Source organism: Pongo abelii, chromosome 3 (genome assembly GCF_028885655.2).
Source record: "Pongo abelii isolate AG06213 chromosome 3, NHGRI_mPonAbe1-v2.0_pri, whole genome shotgun sequence".
Lineage (NCBI taxonomy): Eukaryota > Metazoa > Chordata > Mammalia > Primates > Hominidae > Pongo > Pongo abelii.
Window position 1 is genome coordinate 7,252,684 of NC_071988.2, and position 21,301 is coordinate 7,273,984.

The 21,301-nt window shown below is 46.5% G+C and overlaps 1 protein-coding gene across 6 annotated transcripts in view; it reads left to right on the forward strand.

The window, feature by feature from the left end:
- The window catches only part of EVC2 (EvC ciliary complex subunit 2), a 155,862-nt gene that overhangs the window by 80,170 nt on the left and 54,391 nt on the right, over positions 1 to 21,301 (forward strand). For all 6 annotated transcript variants that reach the window (XM_024246309.3, XM_024246308.3, XM_054553703.2 and 3 more), the window contains 6 exons: positions 3,330 to 3,569; positions 6,628 to 6,803; positions 9,449 to 9,608; positions 12,332 to 12,786; positions 16,783 to 16,987; positions 19,933 to 20,055. In XM_024246309.3, the coding sequence (XP_024102077.3) occupies positions 3,330 to 3,569; positions 6,628 to 6,803; positions 9,449 to 9,608; positions 12,332 to 12,786; positions 16,783 to 16,987; positions 19,933 to 20,055 (1,359 nt within the window). The remainder of the gene's footprint in view (positions 1 to 3,329; positions 3,570 to 6,627; positions 6,804 to 9,448; positions 9,609 to 12,331; positions 12,787 to 16,782; positions 16,988 to 19,932; positions 20,056 to 21,301) is intronic.

Genomic DNA, 21,301 nt, shown 5'->3' on the forward strand with positions numbered 1-21,301 from the left:
TGAGAAGTTCAATAGCGGATTGGGGGTGAGTAAGCATTACTTACACGTTCCTTTATAATGCACATTTGTGGCCAGGTGTGGTAATCCCAACACTTTGGGATGCCGAGGCAGGTGGATCACCTGAGGTCAGGTGTTTGAGACCAGCCTGGCCAACATGGTGAAATCCCGCCTCTACTAAAAATACAAAAATTAGCTGGGCATGGTGTTGGACGCCTGTAATCCCAGCCTCTCGGCGGGGCTGAGCCAGGAGAATCATTTGAACCCAGAGGGCGGAGGTTGCAGTGAACCAAGATCGCAGCACCTCACTCCAGCCTGGGCAAAAGAGTGAGACTATCTCAAAAAAAAAAAAAAAAAAAAGCACCTTTGTTGACAATATTTAAAACATAAACTTTTATGTAAGAAAACCCAGATTTCCAGTTAAAGGATAGGAAGACTGAGCTGTGTTGAGTCCGTATTCCTGCAGAGCCCTTTGGTGGACGGGGTGGAGGCTGCCCCTACAGGCAGGGCGTGCTCTTTGCACTTTGCCCCAGTTCCCAGTACTTCCTAGTGCCTGTCACACCAGGCAGCCTCACTCATTTGCAAACATGACCTCCCCTGTTTGGCAGGCCCAGGGGTGTGCTTTAGGGCTTGGTTTTCTCATCTCTGCCATAGGAGGTTGAACTAGGTCAGGGGTGGAACTCACATCTGCAAGGCTCTGAACTCCCTTTCGGAATGGGCATGGGAGTCCTGTCCACATGTATTTTAGAGAGTGTTTCACTATGGCACAAATACATCATTGCCTCATACTTTATTCTTCGGCAGAGATATGATTCTAAAAAAAGCCCAAAAATTTTATTTTAGGATTTGTGTGTGTGTCTGCTTTTTATCTTGTCTGTGAGAAGCTAAATGGAAATTACCCCATATTTCATTTCTATTAATTAAAATAAATTGAAGCTTGGGACTTGTCAAATTCTATACTGTCAAAAAAAGGTCACTTTGATGGATGAACCGACATAACTGGGCACCAGCTAGTCATTCGTAGTGGAATGCCCCCGTGGTGCCCAGACTCAGGGTCCTGACACCCTCCTGGTTGTTGGTGAATTGCATCCTTTGATTTAGATCAAGTCAGCTGTGAATATGCTTTCTCTGTAATAGAGTGACTCATTATGTCGAATCTAATCCTTTGTTATAAAATCAGCTTTTTAAAAAGACTGAATTGTTATTTGGTGGGCAAGGCAAGCCATTAGTATGGGCATGGGTCCTGACAGAGTTGCCAAGAGGATGCACATAAAAGCCTTTGACTTCTAGCCTCATGGCCCCTGCTGTCATCCACTAGGCTTTGCTATGAGCACCCGCAGGGCAGGGGATGCCACGTGTTGGCCCTTGGACCTCTTTGGAAGGCTCTAAATAATGCTTGTCTTTCTGGCCCAGATTCTGAACAAATCAAACAATAAGTAAAAGGGGTTGGAGAGACAGAGAAAGCTAGAGATCAGCATATCACCTTTGTGAGCTTCTGTGAGTTATTGGAAGTGGAGGTGAGCAGGTCTGTGACTTGGGAAATTGGGGAGCAGGTGATGCTATTTACTGAAACCATAGAATTCTGGTGGGTGATAGAGCATTCCGACCTTGTTTAGCCTGAAGGAGCTCTGGCCCTTGCCCTCTGCACCAGAGCCCCTCCTGCCTTCTCTGGGCTTCTACTCAGCCCAGCCATGGTAGCTGCACCTGCCTGCTTCCCAAGGCCAGGCCTCTGTTGGCCATTTGGGATGGCTGTACCCACACCTCCTGCACGCGTAAGCCTTTCCCTGCCTTCGCTTCACCAACGAGCTCCACTGTGACTGCCTGAGTGGTTTCAGACCTTGGAGCCTGAACACTTGCTTTCAACACCCTTCCTCCCCTGCTGAGCATGGGCGAGAATTTGGGAAAGCTCTTACCTTCTCTAAGCTTGTGTTTCTTCTCTTATAAAACGGAAGATGTCAGTTTTCTATTCCTGCCTAACCAACCACACACATTAGTGACATTGTCTCAGTGTCCATGGTCAGGAGCCTGGACACAGCTTCACTATGACCTACGCTCAGGATGTTGCAGGCTGGCAATCAGGGTCTTGGCTGGGCTGCATTCTCCTCTGAGGCTTGGGGTCCTGGTCCAAGCTCATTCAAGCTGTTTGCAGAATTCACTTCTTTGTGGGTACAAGACTGAGGCCCTCAGTTCCCAGAAGTTTCCCTTCTGCGGAGACAGTTTACAGCATGGCTGTTTGGTTCTTCAAAGCCAGCAGCAGAGGGTCTCTCTCTTTAGGAAGGCTCCAGTGCTTCTTTTAAGGATTCAGGCCCACCCAGGAGAGTCTTCCTTTTGATTAATTCAGTCAACTGATTAGTGACCTTAATTACATCATCAAGACACCCTCAGCTTTGCCATGTGATGTAAACCAATCACAGGAGTGACTTAATCAGATACATTCCCATGCTCAAGGAGAGGGAATGTATGTGGCATGTATACTAGGGCCTGGGAATCGGGCCATTCTAGAATCCCGCCTACCCATGTGGAGTGAAGAACAGCTCCCTCTGAGATAATATCTCAGCTCCTTACTGAGATAATTGGGGGGAGGCCATATGCAAATGGATCAGGAGCTCAGTAGAGGTGAGCTTCCTTTCATTCCTCGCGCAGGACCTCATACTATGCAGGCATCCAAGCAGCCATTTCTTAACACCTCTTTTGCTTCTCTTTACCCAGAGGATCTCCACTTGGGCCTGATTGCTGGTATTTTTCTCTTCAGCGAAGTTGAGAATGAAAGATAGGGGGAATAATCTTGTGAGCCTGACAGCATGACCCACTGATAGTGAAGATATTTTCATTTTTTGCAGGCTATTTTCTAGCAGTTTGATTTGCAGATTTCCACCCCTGTAAATATTCTGCTTTGAGATTATTCTCGAAAACATTTAGATAACAGGGGAGGACAGGTTGGAACAGCATATTCCAGGGCTTAGTAACCTCATTATTGTCAGCTTGGGACTGTGTGTGTGTCTATGTGTGTGCCTTGTTTTTGCTGTGTGTGTATATGCTGTGTGTGCACATGTACTTGTGCCTTGTGTGTGTGCATGTTCTGTGTGTGCCCATGTGTGCATCTGCATATTGCATGTGTGTACATTGCCTTACACATTGTGCGTGTGCATGTGCACACATATGCATGCACACACTGCATGTGCGTGTGTGTATATATTGTAATGCATATGTGCATGCATCTGTGTGTTTATGTACACATTGTGTGTGCACATGTGCCTGTACACATTGCATTGCATGCACATGTAGGTGCATGTTCAGTGTGTCAGTTTCTCACATGCTCCCTCTCTCTCCAGTCTGCTGTAGAGTGCAACAACCTTCTGCGGACCCTCCATGGCCTGGAACAGGAGCACTTGAGGAAGTCTCTCGCTTTGCAACAAGAAGAAGACTTTGCCAAAGCTCACAGACAGCTGGCTGTTTTCCAGAGAAACGAACTGCATAGTATCTTTTTTACCCAGATAAAAAGTGCTATTTTCAAAGGAGAATTGAAGCCAGAGGCGGCTAAAACGCTGCTGCAAAATTATTCTAAAATTCAGGTAATAAATCAGCCTGGCTGTGATGGAAAAGTAATTTTTCTGAATTGTTTCAGTAAATGTCTCCTCTCTCAGAGTTCAGTCCTGCCTCTCCTTTGTACTGTGCACTAGTGAGCTTTCTCTTCTATCTCTTGGTGTGTGGGTTTCCAGTAAGCAGGGAAAATGGTGGCTTGGAGTACAGGCCTTGAACTCGGGCTGACCTGGATTTGAATTTCAATTCCACCACCAGTCTACTGCGTGAACTTGAGCAAGTTACCTCACTTCTTTGAGCCTTAGTTTCCTCACCTATAAGATGAGTGTGATAGAATGCCCACACTCACAAGGGTGTGATGAAAATTTGATGAGCTGACTCATGGAAAAGTTAGTGCTTGGCATAACATATGTTTAATGTATATAGCAGTGGAAAGTAAATATAGGCCAGGCTTGGTGGCTCCCAGCACTTTGGGAGGCCAAGATGGGAGGATTGCTTGAGCCCAGGAGGTTGAGGCTACAGTGAGCCATGATAGCACCACTGCGCTCCAGCCTGGGTGACAAAGCCAGACTCTGTCTCAAATAGAATATACATATATGCATGTATTGATGTATATGTAGGGTTTAGTATCTGTGCCTGGATATACTTGGATGGATTTGTGTATTTTTGCATGTCAGCTTGAGTGTGAATGTTGTTAGTCCAACAGAATAATTTCTTAGGCGGTAGTGAAAATAGTCTATCTGACACTGTCAGCATCACTGTGGAAATTCTTAGGAGGCCTATGTGAGGCATTTTACATGCACAAGTGTGTGCACACACAGGCACACAGAGTGACATCACTGCTTTACAAGAATGCGCTTTGTTGTTTGGCTCCAGCGCTGTCACTGGTGCTGATAGCTTGCTCTAGCTGATGGTAAGAGTAATTGTGAGCAAACTCTGATTTTACTTTATGGAATTTTCTATCTTGACTGTCAATAAGATGTTTGAGAAATGCAAATGTCATTCTTTAGACAGACTGCCTCTTCCAGGTTATGAGCCAATCTCTGTTTCTAAAGCAGCAAGGGTACCTTTGGATGGTGCTGGAGGCCTTGGAGCAGCATCTGGCAGAGTCAGGTCCATAGGGGTTGATTTGTTCCTCAGTCCAGTAATGTGTTCACAGTCATGAGTGCATCACTGTGGTTCTTGAGCAGTGCTTTTTCTGATGTAGTGAACACTGCTATTTCATTTTTATCTTTGTAAGTGAAAATCATTCCAGAAAGTTGGCTTGCTGGTTAATTTCCCACTTTGAAATTCCCTACTTGTGCTAGAAGGACAGATTCCACCCATAGCAGAATGAGCCACATCCACCTAGTGTGAATCAGGGCTCACAACCAGCCTCTGTTACTCCATTGCTAAGACAGTGGCGAAAGATGAACTGGAACATCCAGAAGAGGTGCGGGCACAGGCGGCCTTCCCTGCGTCTGTGAGCAGGTCCTCAGCATTCACCCAACCACTGACAAAGACAAAGGCTGGCCCTGCCCACCCTCTGGGGACCTGCAGCCAGCACCAGGCTGAGTGCATAAGGGCTGAGACATCAGGGCCATCCCAGGAGGAGACCAAGTAATCGTCACAAGCCTCCCACTCCCAGAAGGCACCCAGGACAGAAAGAGAACGAGCTCCCACCTCCATTTAATCTAGATTTTTCCCACTAAATCCTCAGTGAGCATACATAAAGCACAAATTCTGTCATATTCATAGCTTGGTATTCAGACACCATGGCATTACTTAGATATTCACAGATTCGTTGTCATTTTACTCTCATGATGAGCAGTGGCTGATTCTCAATGCCAGAGCACTCAAGTAAAAAGAATGCATGCTATTGTGAATGATATTATGCCGAAAAGTAACTCCACAGGTGATAACAGTACTGCCATACAAGCTTTTTTGACCAGAGCTACGAGAGTATTTAAGGATACCAATTCTGAATTTCCTTATGACATGGGCTCCCATCAATCGACACGCATGGATCCCTCTCCATGGAGAACAGGAACATTGCTGCAATCTTCCTGTTATACGGATTCTGGTGCCAGTGGCTCTTAGGGAGGTGCTAGTGTGTGTGAAGCCACATCTGACTGACCATGCAGCTTTTCACTGACTGGATGGTGCTAATTTCCAAGTGTTGAGATGTGGAGATGTTACAGCTCTTATGTGGGAAGGAGAACGTCCATGCTGTCCTATGTTCCCTGTTGAACAAAGCATTGACACTATTGGTTATCCATTGTATGGGTGATATTTCCACAGATAGAAAAAGGACAATGAAGCCAGTCCATAGAGTAGTTCTACTGATGTTCCTGGTCTAATTAATATGCCTCTGGTTCAAGTGGGATTTTTGGAAGCAGGCTATTATGATGTTAGAGCACAGGGCCTGGAATTAGACTGCTGAGTTCAAATCCCTGCTCAGCCGTTTGTCTGATGTAGACTCAGTTTCTTCATCTGTGAAATGGGAATAATAGTACTGTCTCCCTAGGTTAAGTTAGATGAGACATGGAACACTCTTGGCCCAGTGTTAGGTCCAGAGAACACACCTCACATTAGCTAGGTTATTACTCTCCTGTGTTTGGTTAGGTTTTGTTCATTTTGTAGGCTGAGGAAAAACCTTCTTGCTTTCTTTGTGCCCATCCTGGTTTTGTCTCCTCTGTGGTGGTGGGAGCTCCTTGGGGTTGGGCTGATGGCTGACTTCTCCCGGAACTTCAGCACCTCATCCTGGTGTTCAGCACTTGTAGGAACTCCACAGGTGGAAAGAGTGTGTGCATGGGTGAAGGATAAATGGCTGAATGAGTGAAATTTATGTTCCGTAGGGCAGTAAAGTTGTTCTGATAACTTTTTACCATCTGGGTCTAGAATGCACTTTTCAAAGCCCTCATTTCTTATTTGTATGTAATTTTCTCATAAGCCTTTGTTACAGGCAGGGAGGTTAAAGGTGTTAATTCTCATGTTTCTTTTCGTGTGTATTTTCTTATAAAAGGAAAAATAATATTTTAAATGTCTAGAAAGATTATGCTCTTAATTTTAATTAGGCATATGTTCTTGATTTTTTTTTTTAATTCACAGGAGAATGTAGAAGAGTTAATGGACTTTTTCCAGGCTAGTAAGAGGTATCATCTAAGTAAAAGATTTGGCCACAGGGAATATCTGGTCCAGAACCTCCAGTCATCAGAGACCCGTATGCAGGGCCTTCTGAGCACCGCTGCAGCCCAGCTGACTCACCTCATTCAGAAGCATGAGAGGTACCACTCAACACTGTCCCAACAGTGCAAACTGTCTTAGTCTGTTTTCTGCTGCTATGACAGAATACCACAGACTGGGTAATTTATAAATAGAAGAAATATATTTGGTTCACAGTTCTAGAGGCTGGGAAGTTCAAGATCTAGTGAGGGCCTTCTTACTTCATCATAACATGGTGGAAGGGTATCATGTGGGAGGAAGTGCATGTGTGAGACAGAGACAAAAAGGGGGTCAAACTCCCGTGATAACTAACACAGAAATGGCATTAATCCATTCGTGAGGGTGGATCCCTCATGACCTAATCATCTTGTAAAGGTCCCGTCTCTTAATACTGTCACAATGGCAATTAAATTTCAAGTTTTTAAGGTGACATTCACACCACGGCACAAATGAACTGCCTGACACAAACCTTCCTCACTGGAGACCCACTACTTCTGTTTATTCAGCATATGTGTTGACTGCTCCTCACTTATTATTTCTAAAGAAGAATTATCTTGTAAAAATCCTTTGTGTTACAGAATTTTAAAACCATATGCAATAGTCTAGACAACTGTATAATGAGCCCCACTCATGGCCAATTTTGATGTAGCTACACGTCCCCACCCTGGATTATTTTCAGGCAGAATTCCAACAACATGTTCTGGAGAAATCAGTGATGAGGCTCACATGGACCATGTGATGGAAGAACCCACCTCTTTTTAAGATCTAGCACACTGCCGGCTCTCGTGTTCACTTTTGTCACTAAGTATAAATACAGAGATGCTTGTCTCAGATTCCAAATGGTTTTTCTGAGCAGCACCTGGGATCCTATGTGGTCAGGTGTATGGTGGTGTCACAGAGTTCTAAGTGCCATCCTTTGCCTCTCTCCAGCATTTCTTCTCAGCTATTATTCTTTGAGGTGACTTAATTGTAAAGAACAAACTTTATTCTTTTAGGTTACAAGAAGCTCTGAAATGAATAGGGACATGACTGTAAAGCAGCTTTCTTATGACGATCTGTTGTTTTACTGTGGTTCTGCTACTTAGGTAACCTTAATGGGACTTTGACCCTCTCCTGCTCTGTTTAATGAGGATTCAATAAGGTGCAAATTATGCAAACACTCCCCACCTAAAGATGCTAATGAATTTATCACTGCAATTTACTTGGCATTCCTGATTTTAATTTGCACTCGAGTGAAAGAAACAGTTCTTTGCCTTGAACTGAAGGGCCCACCAGCTGGTTGTGAGCAGTCACCAGGGAAAGATGCTTCATCTCTTCTTTTCAAATTCTATTTTAAAAGACATAATTATATTTCTAAAGCATGCATCTACTACTGATTCCTTCACCTGTTCATTTCTTCAAGGAACCTCCATTGAGAGTCTTCCCTGGGCCAAGCTGGGGACTCAGCCCAGGGATGCAGGCAGTCTAGGAATGATAGTGGTAATGCTGGTAGCAGAGTATACTTGTCAGGGTACTCCAGGGAAACAGAACCAACAGGATGTATAAACATATAGACAGCATCGTCTGCTGTTTCCAGCTTGCCATACAAATAGCTTCCTATATAAATAGGAACTAGCTCAAGCGATTATGGAGGTTGAGAAATCCCATTGTCTGCTGCCTGCAAGCTGGAGACCCAGGAAAGCCAATGGTATAATTCAGTCCAAAGCTGAAGGCCTGTAAACCAGAGGGAGTTGATGGTGTAAGTCCCAGTCCAAGGGCAGGAGAAGATGAGATGAGAGGTCCCACCGTAAGCTGTAAGGCAGAAAAAAAAAGGACAAATTCCTTTTTCCTCTGCCTCTGTGTTCTATTCAGGACCTCAGCATATTGGATGATGCCCGCTCATGCTGGGGAGGGCCATCTGCTTTACTGAGTCCACTGATTCAAATGCTGATCTCCACTGGAAACACCCTCACAGGCACACCCAAAAAGAACATTTCAGCCAGGCGCGGTAGCTCACGCCTGTAACCCAGCACTTTGGGAGGCCGAGGCAGGTGGATCACGAGGTCAGGAGTTCAAGACCAGCCTGGCCAAGATGGTGAAACCCTGTCTCTACTAAAAATACAAAAAAATTAGCTGGGCGTGGTGGCACGCGCCTTTAATCCCAGCTACTCTGGAGGCTGAGGCAGAGAATTGCTTAAACCTGGAGGGGCGGAGGTTGCAGTGAGCCAAGATAGTGCCACTGCACTCCAGCCTGGGCAACAGAGCGAGACTCCATCTCAAAACAAAACAAAACAAAACAAAACAAAACAAAAAGAATGTTTCATCTGGGCCAGTCAAGTTGGTCCATAAAATTAAACGTCACAGAGTATTCCCTGCTTTTGCCTCTTTGACTTTGTTTGTGCTGTTCTTGACACCAGGATTTTTAATCCACCATCTCCCCTTGGAAACTTCTGTCTGCACCAGAGTGGTCCTCTCAAATGTTACTTTCTCCCAGAACTCTTGCCAACTTCCACCCTAATGATGTCTCTCTTGTGTTGAGCATTCTCTGCTCTTACTCTGCTAGTACTTTAGTAATGTCTTAGCTGCCCATTCTCCTAATTCTTCTGGAGGATAAAGATTTTCTGATTCAAACCAAACTAATATGGAGATGAATGTTCAGGCACAATGGCAGTTAAGCTACAGGTGAGTTTGGAGACCACATTCCTAAATTTACATCCTTTCCATCTAGAGCAGGGTACCTGGATGAAGACCAAATGGAAATGCTATTGGAGCGGGCTCAGACAGAAGTCTTTTCAATCAAGCAGAAGTTGGACAATGACTTAAAGCAGGAAAAGAAAAAGCTCCACCAAAAATTAATAACTAAGAGAAGACGAGAGTTGCTACAAAAGGTATATAAGGCATGATGCTATTTATTCTTTGCATAAGCACTTTCTAATACCCATCAAGTGCCAGGTACTGTGCCAGACATTGCCATTGGTGCACTAGAATCAGATGGGCAGCTGGGCAGGCACCATGATGTGCCATCTGTTGTTGATTGGTAGTGACTTTTTGGAATGCTGTGTTCAGCGGGATGCTACACTTCTTATCCAGCCCAAGCACGGCACAGGGTCATGGTAGACTAGTAATGTCTGCATGGGCAAGGGAATTAGGAAAGCTGATTTGAGTGACTAATGATGATGGTAGGTGCTAACATTTATTGGCTGCTTACTTAGCACTGTGCTAAGCATGTTATATAAGATATCTTGTTTAATCTTTATATTAACCCTATGAGGGAGATACCACTGGGTTTGTGTGTGTGTGTGTGTGTGTGTGTGTGTGGTCAAGGTCAAACATCTAGTAAGTGGCATGCATGGCATGTATTTCGGGACTCTAAGAATATGATGAGGCTGGAGTGTGCAGAGGGACGAGGGTAGGGCCTGGAAGGGAATGCGGCAGCAAGTCAATGGGGGCATAGCGTGCCGGGGTAAGGGGTTACCTTCCATCCAAGGATAGTGGGGAATGTTGAAGGGTCTTCAGGAGGTGAGAGAGACATCAGATCTGTGATTTAGGAAGCTGAGGTGAGCACCATGTCAGATGGAGTTGAGGGACCTGGGAATACAAACCCCATGGGAGGCTCTGGTACTTGGCCAGGGGTGAGTGGATGCAGGCCTAAACTGACACAGAGCCCTGAGTACAGGGGATAAGGACAGATTCAGGGAATGTATGGGACATGCAGGGTGACACCCAAGTAGTTGGTTGACACCATTTGCAGGGAGGGGATGAAGAATAGCTTTCAAATTTGATCAATAGAAACTCTGCTCTTTATTACCAAGTTTGGGACCCAACAGAAAGCCATGATTCTGACCTTGATCACTGATGCATACCCCACCTTTGAGCATCACACCATTCATCTCTGAGCCACTGGTTAAGGGATTAAAACAGTGGGGCCCAGGGCTCCATTTCCCTACTGTCTTGCCTGATCCAAGGTAAGTGTCTAGAAAGAAGGATGGACTCCACATCCTATAGGAGATTCTGGCAGTCTTCTGTGAATATTATTTGTTGCAGCTAAACATTACAAGTGGCCCAGAATTAGGATGTAGCTCCGTGAAGGCAAAAACTTGTGTTGCATCCTCACTGTTGAGAACACTGCCTGACACCTGGTACGTGCTCAATACATATTTGTAGAATGAATGAATTGACACTCTCTGGTCACCAGGACCCATGAACATGGGTTATGGTAGACTAGTAATGTCTGCCTGGGCAAAGGAATAGGAGTGCTGGTCTGAGTGACTAATGATAATGGTTGGTGCTAACATTTATTGAGTTCTTACTTTGGAAGAGCATCTTATGTTCTCTCCAAATAGAACCGAGACTATCTGTGGACCCACTATTATAAAGAACACCATAATGGACATCTTTATGCATCTCAATTTTTTTCCCACCACGGGGCCTTTGCACCAACTGTTCTTTCTCCCAGGAAGGTTCTTTCCCCATTTTTAACCTGATTCAGATGAGACCTCCTTCCTTAGGTCTCACTTCGATCTTCTTCCTTAAAAGCTTTGCTGACTTCCTCATTTAAGTTGTCTCTCAATGATCTTAGCTTTTTGGTTCCCCCTTTATAATATTACAACTTGCAGATCCTGTGTGCCTAGCACATAGTAATAACACTAGCAGATATTTATTGGCGTAAACTACTCTATGTCAGGCACTTTTCTAAGAGCTGTACGTGTATTAAGTAACTCACATAATCTTCACAGCTCTTGTGAAAGGGAGGTCCTATTATTATCCCCATTTTACAGATAGGGAAATGGAGGCACAGAGAGGGTGAAATATCTGCTTTGGGTCACTCAGCTTGTGAATGGAGGAGCCAGGACTGGAACCCAGGCACTCTGTCTCCTGGGCTTTACCTACTCGACAAATACATGTTCAATGAATGGTGAACACATAGGGATTCTACCGTGTTTTTTTTTAAACAGTAACTTTCTAGATCTGGCACAATGGTTCACAGCTGTAATCCCAGCACTTTAGGGGGCTGAGGTAGGTAGATCACTTGAGGTCAGGAGTTCAAGAGGAGCTCAGCCAAAATGGTGAAACCCCAGCTCTACAAAAAATATAAAAATTAGCTCGGTGTGGTGGTACACACCTGTAATCCCAGCTACTAGGGAGGCTAAGGCAGTAGAATCACTTGAACCTGGGAGGCGGAGGTTGCAATGAGCCAAGATAATGCCACTGCACTCCAGCCTGGGCGACTGAAGGAGACCCTGTCTCAAAAATAATAAATAAATAAAAATAAATTTAAAAAAATAAATTAATTTTTTAAAAAATTAGCCTGGCATCATGGTGCACACACCCGTAATTGCAACTACTTGGGTGTTTGAGGCACAAGAATCGCTTGAACCCGGGAGGTGGGGATTGCAGTGAGCCGAGATCGCACCACTGCACTCCAGCCTGGGCGACAGAGCGAGATTCCATCTCAAAAAAAAAAAAAAAAAACCAGAATAACTTTCCAAATGTGAGAGTGTTGGGGAAAAGGCTATAAACATTCTGTGCCTCCTGCAATAAAATTGTTTCAGCCAAAGGGCTGTACCCGCCAAGCCCTGCCCCCACTTAATTTTCTTTTCTGAAACTCCAGCACAGGGAGCAGCGGAGGGAGCAGTTGTCCATCAGCGAGGCCTTCCAAGCGGTTGAGGATGCCGGCCAGTACCTGCGCCAGTGGAGGAGCCTGATGGAGGAGCATGGTGCCGCCCTGGAGGAGCTGCAGGAGCATCTGGACCAGGCCGCCCTGGACGATCTCAGGACCCTGACCCTCTCGCTGTTTGAGAAGGCCACCGACGAGCTGCGGCGCCTGCAGAACTCAGCCATGACCCAGGAGCTGCTCAAGCGCAGCGTGCCCTGGCTCTTCCTGCAGCAGATCCTGGAGGAGCACGGCAAGGAGATGGCTGCGCGGGCCGAGCAGCTGGAGGGGGAGGAGAGGGACAGGGACCAGGAGGGTGTCCAGAGCGTGAGGCAGAGACTGAAGGATGATGCTCCTGAGGCCGCGACAGAGGAGCAGGCAGAGTTGAGACACTGGGAGCACCTGATATTCATGTGAGCGCCCCTGCAGGTCCTAGTCACCGCTCCCCACCCCACTGATGCCGGGGAGATTCCTGTTCTGTGGTTGTGGGGATGACCAAGCATGAGACACCTGGCCCCAGACAAGATTACCAGCGTTAATTAGTCATATAAACTCACGCCCTGGGGGGAGGACCTCGAATGTCATGCAGGATCCTACAAGGATTGAGCAGAGTGCAGAACCAGGCCCATAGGGTTTGTAGTAACAAGAGGATGGGTGGCCCCTGGCTTCCAGGGGAAAATGTGATGGCTTGTCTGAATAATTCCCTGGACTGAATAATTCCAGGGAGCTACTCAGGGATAAATGGGAATGTGCTGGTTCCCTTAATAAGAAGTGTCCCCTGGGGATACCTGGGGAGGGGACATGATCCACAGGAGCAGAGGGGGAAGGGGAGCTTGCGGTTAGGCCATTCCAGGCCCTGCTAGTTTCACCAGGCGTCAAGGCTGCTCATGATCTTGACCTTCGTGTTAGTTCTTCCACCACACTGCATCATCTTTTCACCTGGCCCTTTCATCCCTGGTCCTTTTCTCGGGCTATGTGTCTTTATTATTAATTCAAGAGCCGTGTAATGACTTCCACTTCTGAGTAGGATGCAGTGGACCACACCTAACACTCCTGCTGCAGTAACTAGAAAATAATGGATACGTTTATTTTTAATATTTAGTTTTTTTTTTGTAGAGACGGAGTCTCACCGTGTTGTCCAGGCTGGTCTCAAACTCCTGGGCTTAGGTGATCCTCCTGCCTCAGCCTCTGAAGATAAATTTCACAAGTAATTTTTTAAAGACATGGGAGAGTGGTGGAAACAATGAAGACAAGTTGAAGTCATATTCCAGAGGGGCCAGGGCCCACAGTCCTTTACTTCCCTGAAACATTTGCCAGCTCTTTGTGCCTGCTGGGATTTGGCCTGGCCCAGGAAGGGAGCCTTTTGTGCTGTAATAGAGACCAACAGAGCTTTTGGTGGTTGTTTGGGGCTGGCAACAGATTGGAAACTGGAGGGGCCTCTAACATAGCCAATGTAGAATGAGACATGGGCAATGTAGACCAAAAGACCCAGGACCACCACTTATGTTTGCGCAACTTGTTTAACCTCTCTGGGCCTCAGCTTTCCCACTTGTAAAATGAAGACCACAAAAACTAAATCAAATCATTTAAGGTGCTTTTGGCAGTACATGACACTATCAAGTAGTTTAAATATGAAGACAATGTTTATGTAAGAGCCTGGGCTCATCTTGGACGCTTTAATGGACATAGGATCTGTCCGCAATTTCCTTCCTCCTTTGTAGAAGTTATCTCCTAGAATCTTGCTGGCCTCCATGATTTAATGTCCTTTCCTTTCCTACACAGTTTTCATCCCCAGGGTCCGACCTTGCTACCAGGAAAATAGGTCCCCAGGTGTTTGCAAACATTGATACTATCTTGGTTTGTGTTAAGTGACCTTTGGCCCTTTCCCATCTCTCTCTCTTGTGATTCTGGCCTCATTTATTTTTTAATCCTTGTTAGCTTTTGCTTTCTTGACAAGGAAAACAAGATTCTGTCTTCTCTTAGTCCATAAAAATCAAATCCTTAAATGCCATTTCTTATTCCCATGAATTGCTCTCAACAGTATTTATTCAGCTTAGCCTACATTCCATAAAATTCTCTTCTCATGTTCAAACTGGCTTTGGACTCTTCGTAGCAAGTGAATTAACTTTGGCATTCCTATTACCAGCTGGTCATTTTCTTCAACTTCATTTGGATTCATTTTGCAGGGAGTGTTACTAAAGCCACTGCTGATTTAGCCATTTAATGGGAAAAAGAGAACTCTCACTTGGCTATCAGAGAAGTGTATGATTTTTTCAAGGGTAAAAGATGATCAACTCACAGTGCACGCAATGTGAGTCTGCTCATATAGTTTGCTTATTTAAGATGCTAAAAGGTTGCAGCCTTTATTTCTGAGGCATTATGCAAAAATGGCTTTGCACAATAGATTTGAAACACATTTTTAGAAGCTTTCCAATTTCAACCAAGATGGGATTGCTGTAAAACTGGTTGGCTAAAGTAGGAATTAATGAGGAATATCTTTGCAAGAGAAAGTGTAGTCTTTGAGCCTTCTTTCGGAAGTTCCTGTCTTGATTTCAAACTCGTTCAGGGCAAAGATCTCGCCTCCTGTATTTCTGTATTCTCTTGGCACTTACGTAACAGAGGATTAAGACAACAGTGCTCAGGGCCGATGTGGTTTGAAAGTGGCAGGAATAATGACTGAGAGTCATCTCAGAGTTGCTTTCACTTTGGATTCGGTGTAATCAGCAAACAGCGGGGCAAAGGCTTTGCACAAGGGAAGGTGCAAGGGGGCTGCTGCAGTTTCCAAAGGTTGCTTTAAAAATCGTTGGGCCCCATGAGGTGAGGAACCCAAGATGGGTGTCACATGACATCGGGTCAGGCCTCAGACTGTTGTCAGCAGAGGGCCCGCGTGGTCTCTGAAGGTCTCATTCTCTTTCCACCAGAGACCTTTCTAGCAGAGCCACAGCCCCATATTCCCACATTGAGATTTGGGTATGGTAAACCTGACTTTGGCCAACCACATTGGGTGTTCTGCTGATAATTCTGAATTTTAAAGCATCAGTCAATGCTGGCTGCATTGACAGAACATTACCAGAACATTCAAACACATCTACAGCTAATCTTTGTTCAATGAATAATTCTGTCCAGACTTTCTGAGCAGATTTCCTCTTACATCTCGTGGGCCAGAACCAGCCCCCTTGAGGCTGAGAAAGCAATTGTGTGGCCATTCTCTCCATTAGAGTGGGCTGTGGGCCTTGCTGGAAAGGAAGAGGGACTGTTCATCCATTTCCTTGTCTGTAATTTGGTGTAAGGAACAGCAATGATGTAGGTCATTGCATTTGTTTCTTAGCACTACCATAACAAAGTACCACAAACGGGGTGGCTTAAAACAACAGAAATATTTTCTTCCACTGTTCTGAAGGCTGGAAGTCCAAGATCAAGGCATTGGCAGAACCATGCTCCCTCTGAAGGCACCAGGGGAGAATCTATTCCATACCTTTTCTTAGCTGCTGGTGTTGCTGGCAATTCTTGGTGTTCATTGGCTTGTAGACATCTCACCCCAATCTCTGCCTCCATGTCAGATGGCCTCTCTGTGTGTTTGTCTCTTTTCTTATAAGGACACCAGTTATATTGCATTAAGGGCCCACTGTGCTCCAATATGGCCTCATCTTAGCTCACTTCTTCTTTTTTTTTTTTTTTTTCTTCTTTCTTTTTTCTTTCTTTCTTTCTTTCTTTCTTTATTATTATTATACTTTAAGTTTTAGGGTAAATGTGCAGGTTAGTTACATATGTATACATGTACCAGCTCACTTCTTAATTACATTTGTAAATACCCTATTTCCAAATAAACCAAGATTCACAGGTCCCAGGTTAGGACTTGAATATATCTTTTTAGGAGCCATAATTCAACCCATAACACTAAGTCACTCAGCATGGTTCCCAGCGTGGAATCGATTTTCACTGAATGAGAGCCGTCAATCATTACCCTTTGGAACCGATCATAAGGGACTCTCATTTCCCTGACCTCCCTGAGCTGAGTTTTGTGCGTCTCTCCTCTGTCCATTGGTCCTACATAGAGAATGCTGCTGACCGGGCTCCGCAGACAGCGCTTTGTTTACATGTCTGTTTCTGAAGTGAGACCAGGTTAATTTCAAGGTCATGGGCACTGAAAGGCCTGTTGCCTCCTCAAAGACACCCTCACAGCCTGGCCTCATTCAGCTCTCGTTCTTAGATCCAATACAATGTCCTATGCAGCACGACATGCATTAGGTGCTCAAGGAATGCCTGTGGCAGGAATGCATGATTAAGGAGCCAATGCTTTTTCTGCAGACATGGATTTGAGGAATGAGCTTTACATCTCCGGCTTCATCACTCCAGCCCAGCCCCCAGGCTTTCTCTGTGTAAGAGCATGTCTCTGTTCTTCCTCCCAGGAAGCTCTGCTCCTCAGTCTTCTCCCTGTCTGAAGAGGAGCTGCTCAGGATGAGACAGGAGGTCCATGGCTGCTTTGCTCAGATGGACAGGAGCTTGGCCCTCCCCAAAATCCGGGCCCGAGTTCTGCTGCAGCGATTTCAGACTGCGTGGCGAGAAGCAGAGTTCATGAAGCTGGACCAGGCCCTGGCTGCCCCCGAGCTGCAGGTGAGATGGACCTGTCAGTGGCCTCTCGATTACAGAAGCAGGGCCGTCTCCCAGCTGCTGGCCCTACAGGGTCTGACGTCTTCCCCACCCTGAGCCCATCTCACCTTGTGCTCCCCTATCCTCTCCTCTCTGGCCGCATTGGTGTCCAGCTATTCCAGGAATCTCCAGGGCTGTCCCAACTTTAAAGTCTATAGTGGACACCACTGGTGCTGTGCCCTGATCCTGACGCCTGGGCTGTTGCACCATCCATCAGCAGCCATAAGTGTCAGCCTTGCCCAGCCACAATCTTCTCCTGATGGAAGCTGCCTGGCCTGAGATATTACTCTGTCTCTCCTGCCCCCTCCTCCAGCCACAGCTAATGACTGACTCTGGGTACAAAAGGCCTTTCTATATGGCATAGAGGAGGGATGCTCAACTCAACTCAGGTGGGTCAGGGAAAGAAGGGCTCTTGCACAGGGTCTTAAAGGATGATGAGTGGCAGCTGCCTTTTAATGAGCAGCTATTATGTGCCTGAGGTCAGACAACTCTTTGGTGCAGTTTTTGCTCCAAAGCCCCTAGGGACCAGTTTAGGCCCAACTTTACCTGAGACCACAGTCTTGCTTGGCTCTTCCCTTTCCTGTCCTGTTCCCTTGTTCCCCAACAGGTTGATCCTAAAGAGACCTCCTTCAGGAAACCACGTGCACCTAATCCCTGCCTCAGGCTCTGCTTCTGGGGCTCCCAACATAAGATAAGGGCTTCGAACTTCTGTGTTCTCTGCCACGTATATGCTTTGTAGGCCATTGAGGTCTCAGCTCAAATGCCACCTCTACCAAGAAGCCTTCCCTGAGCACCTGTCTAAAATTACCCTCTCCCTAGGCATTCTTTATCACATGCTGGGTTTCATGATTTTGTTTATCATTATCTGAAATGTGCTGGTTCCTTGACTTCCCCTTTGTCTGGGCTTCCACTAAAAATAAGCTCCCCGGCCCATTCACCACTCAAGGGTGCTAAGTGCATAGTAGGTGCACAGTAAATTTTGTTGGCTTAAACATCCCACCAGCCAAGTACCAGATGTGTGCAAAACATCGGGGCTTCTCTTAAAGTAATAATAGTTGAGACTGAAAACATATTAAAATCACTGAAGCTTACATGATCTCACCTGAAGTTCACAGCAGTGCTAAGAGGTCAATATGGTGTCCCGTTTTACAGATGAGAAAACAGCCCAGCAGAGGAAAAGTGAGTGGCCCTATAGGAGGTAGAGAATTGGGCTGGGAGCTGGTGTTTCCTGACTTTAAACTCACTTCTTTTCCTTTAGAGAAAGAAAAAATCTCAGACATATCCTTTCTTAATATAAACCAGTAGATGCAGAAACAACTTGGAATCTTTGACATTCTTTTAATATATTTTTTTTAAGTACTGTTGTTTTTTTTCCTACTTCTGTTCTTACAAGGATGTGGGAGATACAGAATAAGAGCAAGGAGTAAATTATCAAAAATTTTAAATATTTTTGAACAATGGGGGAAAATAATTTTCACTTCACCGAAGCGAGGGGAGGGAGTCCATGAGCCGCTGGTTCCCCTGCCTTGAAACTGGTGAGTCCCGGCAGGAATGAAGTTTCTGCCTTCAGAGTCCCCCAGGGTGCTTGGTTTTCAGATGGAAATGGCTGTGGCCACTGCCTCAGAGGAGGCAGATGTCATCTTCCCTGTCATGAAGGTGCTCGCTCCGCATTCTGCAGAGGGAAGGCTGGGCCAGCATGGTCAGGCGTTTGCACGGATGGAGCCACAGCTCCCTTCCCTTGCTCAGTCCCGAGATAGCGGCAGAGAAGGTGGCGGGAGAGCCTGCTCTCAGTTTCCTAAGCGCCAAGGCCTGGGGATAAAATTGTTGTTTTAGTCTTCATGTTTTCATCTGTAAAATGGGTGCAATGAGGGTATATGGGGCCAGGTGGAGCAATGTTAGTGGATGCTGAGTGCATTCCCCATCACTTGGCCGTTCTCACCCACCTGTTGTGTTACCACCAGGGAACCCTTGCATTTCTTCCCCGCACACCTCTCTTTGATCTAGGCCCGCAAAACAGGTAGTGTCTACGTTTGACCTCATCTGCTGGTGGCCCCCAGGGCTCCCAGACCATTCACGGACATAAGTTTCAAAGGCATTTGCAAACACCAAAGAGATGTGCAAGTCAGATTCGCCACCCTCTTCCTTCAGCCCTTTCTGTGGCCCTCTGAGCTGGGATCCAGGTTCCAACATGACCTCAAGGCTCCCTGTGGCCTGGGCCCTGACCAGACCTGTGCTGGGAAACCTCCCAGGGGAGAGGGAATGTGGGGAGGGGAATCCTGACTTGTAACATTTGCCCATTTCCATGGTGTAAATCCTCCTCCCAAGGCCAGTTTCAGGCTACCGGCTTGACATCACTGCCTAAGAGCTGGGCAGAGATGTGCCCGATGGACTCCCTGCCTGGCCCTCTCTAGGGCTATCCCCTCCCAGCCCCAGCCTATACCCCGGGCTTCCAGGTCCTGTCCGCCAACGTGGCTCTGCTCCTAGTGTCCTTATTTAGTTTCCATGTTTTCAGATTGTTTTCTCCACTGTCATGGAAGCATTGCAAGAACAGGGACCTCATTCATCACATCCCCTTCTCAGAGAGGCTGACAGGTCTGAGGTCCCACAGCTAGTTAGGAGGTGGACACAGCTCAGGTCTGCTGTCTGACTGCAGAGCTGAGGTTCTGCCCACCAGGCTCCCTCTGCTCCCTTTGGTGGGAGGAGCCCACCAGATGGTGTGAAGATCAAAGGCTCTGAAACTGAGCTCCTTCCAGAAGAACATACCTCTCCCCTCCGCTGTCTGGCCTAAGGCAGAGTTTTGCAGTTCTGGGAGCTGCAGAAACTTCTCTTGACCTGCAAAGCCCTGGGGGTGCTGCATGGACTTGCTGGTGATTGCCTTCTTACCAGTGTCTTCCCCAACCTCTCTCCAGCAACAGTCCAAGGTGAGAAAGTCACGGTCGAAGAGTAAAAGCAAGGGAGAGCTTCTGAAGAAGTGCATCGAAGACAAAATTCACCTCTGTGAGGAACAGGCCTCTGAAGATCTGGTGGAAAAGGTCAGTACATCTGCTTCATCCACTGTTTCTCTCTACACACGGCGGGGCTGATAGCTGACATATTTGCAGGCGCACAGAGCCATTAGGGCTGTGCCATCCATTTCCACCCAACCACTCACTCACTCAGGTACTATGGTAAGAAAGAGTTGGAAGACCCTCCCCCTGGGCCTTTCCCCTGTGCATTCTGCTTGGAACCCTCTCCCTCCAATTCTCAGTCTGGGGATCTCACCGGATCCTTCAGGCTTCACCTCGGGTGCTGCCTCCACTGGCTGAGTCACTTGCTGTATTTGGGCCTGGTTCTATCCTGGGGCGTGTGCATCTGCCATTTCACCTCCATCACATTCTTTTTCTCTCTCACACTCTCTTCCGTGCTCCCACAAACTCACTGGGCTCTCCCTTCAGCCCCATTTTTTTGTTTGTTTGTTTTTTGTTTTTTTGAAATGGAGTCTTACTGTGTCACCCAGGCTGGAGTGCAGTGGTGTGATCTCGGCTCACTGCAACCTCCGCCTCCCGGGTTCAAGTGATTCTCCCACTTCAGCCTTCCGAGTAGCTGGGATTACAGGTGCCCGCCATCACACCCAGCTAATTTTTATATTTTTAGTAGACATGTGGTTTCACCATGTTGGCCAGATTGGTCTCGAACTCCGGACTTCAGGTGATCCGCCCACCTCAGCTTCCCAAAGTGCTGGGATTACAGGCGTGAGCCACTGTGCCTGGCCCAGCCCCATTTCGTATGTGATGTTCTAGCACACACCACACAGTCTCCTAGGATGCTTTAATCTGTATTCTTCTGTTTTTGTGGAATTACTTTTCCGCCTCTATTTACCTGGATAAATAACTTGTGTCCTTGCTGTCCTGAGGTGTTCCCTCAGCTCTTGGATGTCTCCCCTTCCAAGAAGCCTTCCCTGAACACCCTAGATTTTCCCACTCATTCCACCCCACTTCCAACTCTTCCTTACCATAGTACCTATCACATGGTTAATTTGTTCCACAAGTATTTTGGGGAGGCAACAGTGTCCCAGGCACTGTGTCAGTTAACTCTGGGGTTGCAGCAGTGACTGAGGCAGCCCTGGTCCCTGCTTTCCAGTAGAGGAGAGCCCTTTCTAGTTGGGGGAAATGGATGATAAACGCTTAAAATGATATACTGTCATCAGTGCTATTAAGGAAAGAAATTAGATAATGTGACCTTACAGGTGAAGTAGGCTGGCAGCGGGGTGGACTGTAGGTAGGAGAGGAGGCAAGGTCT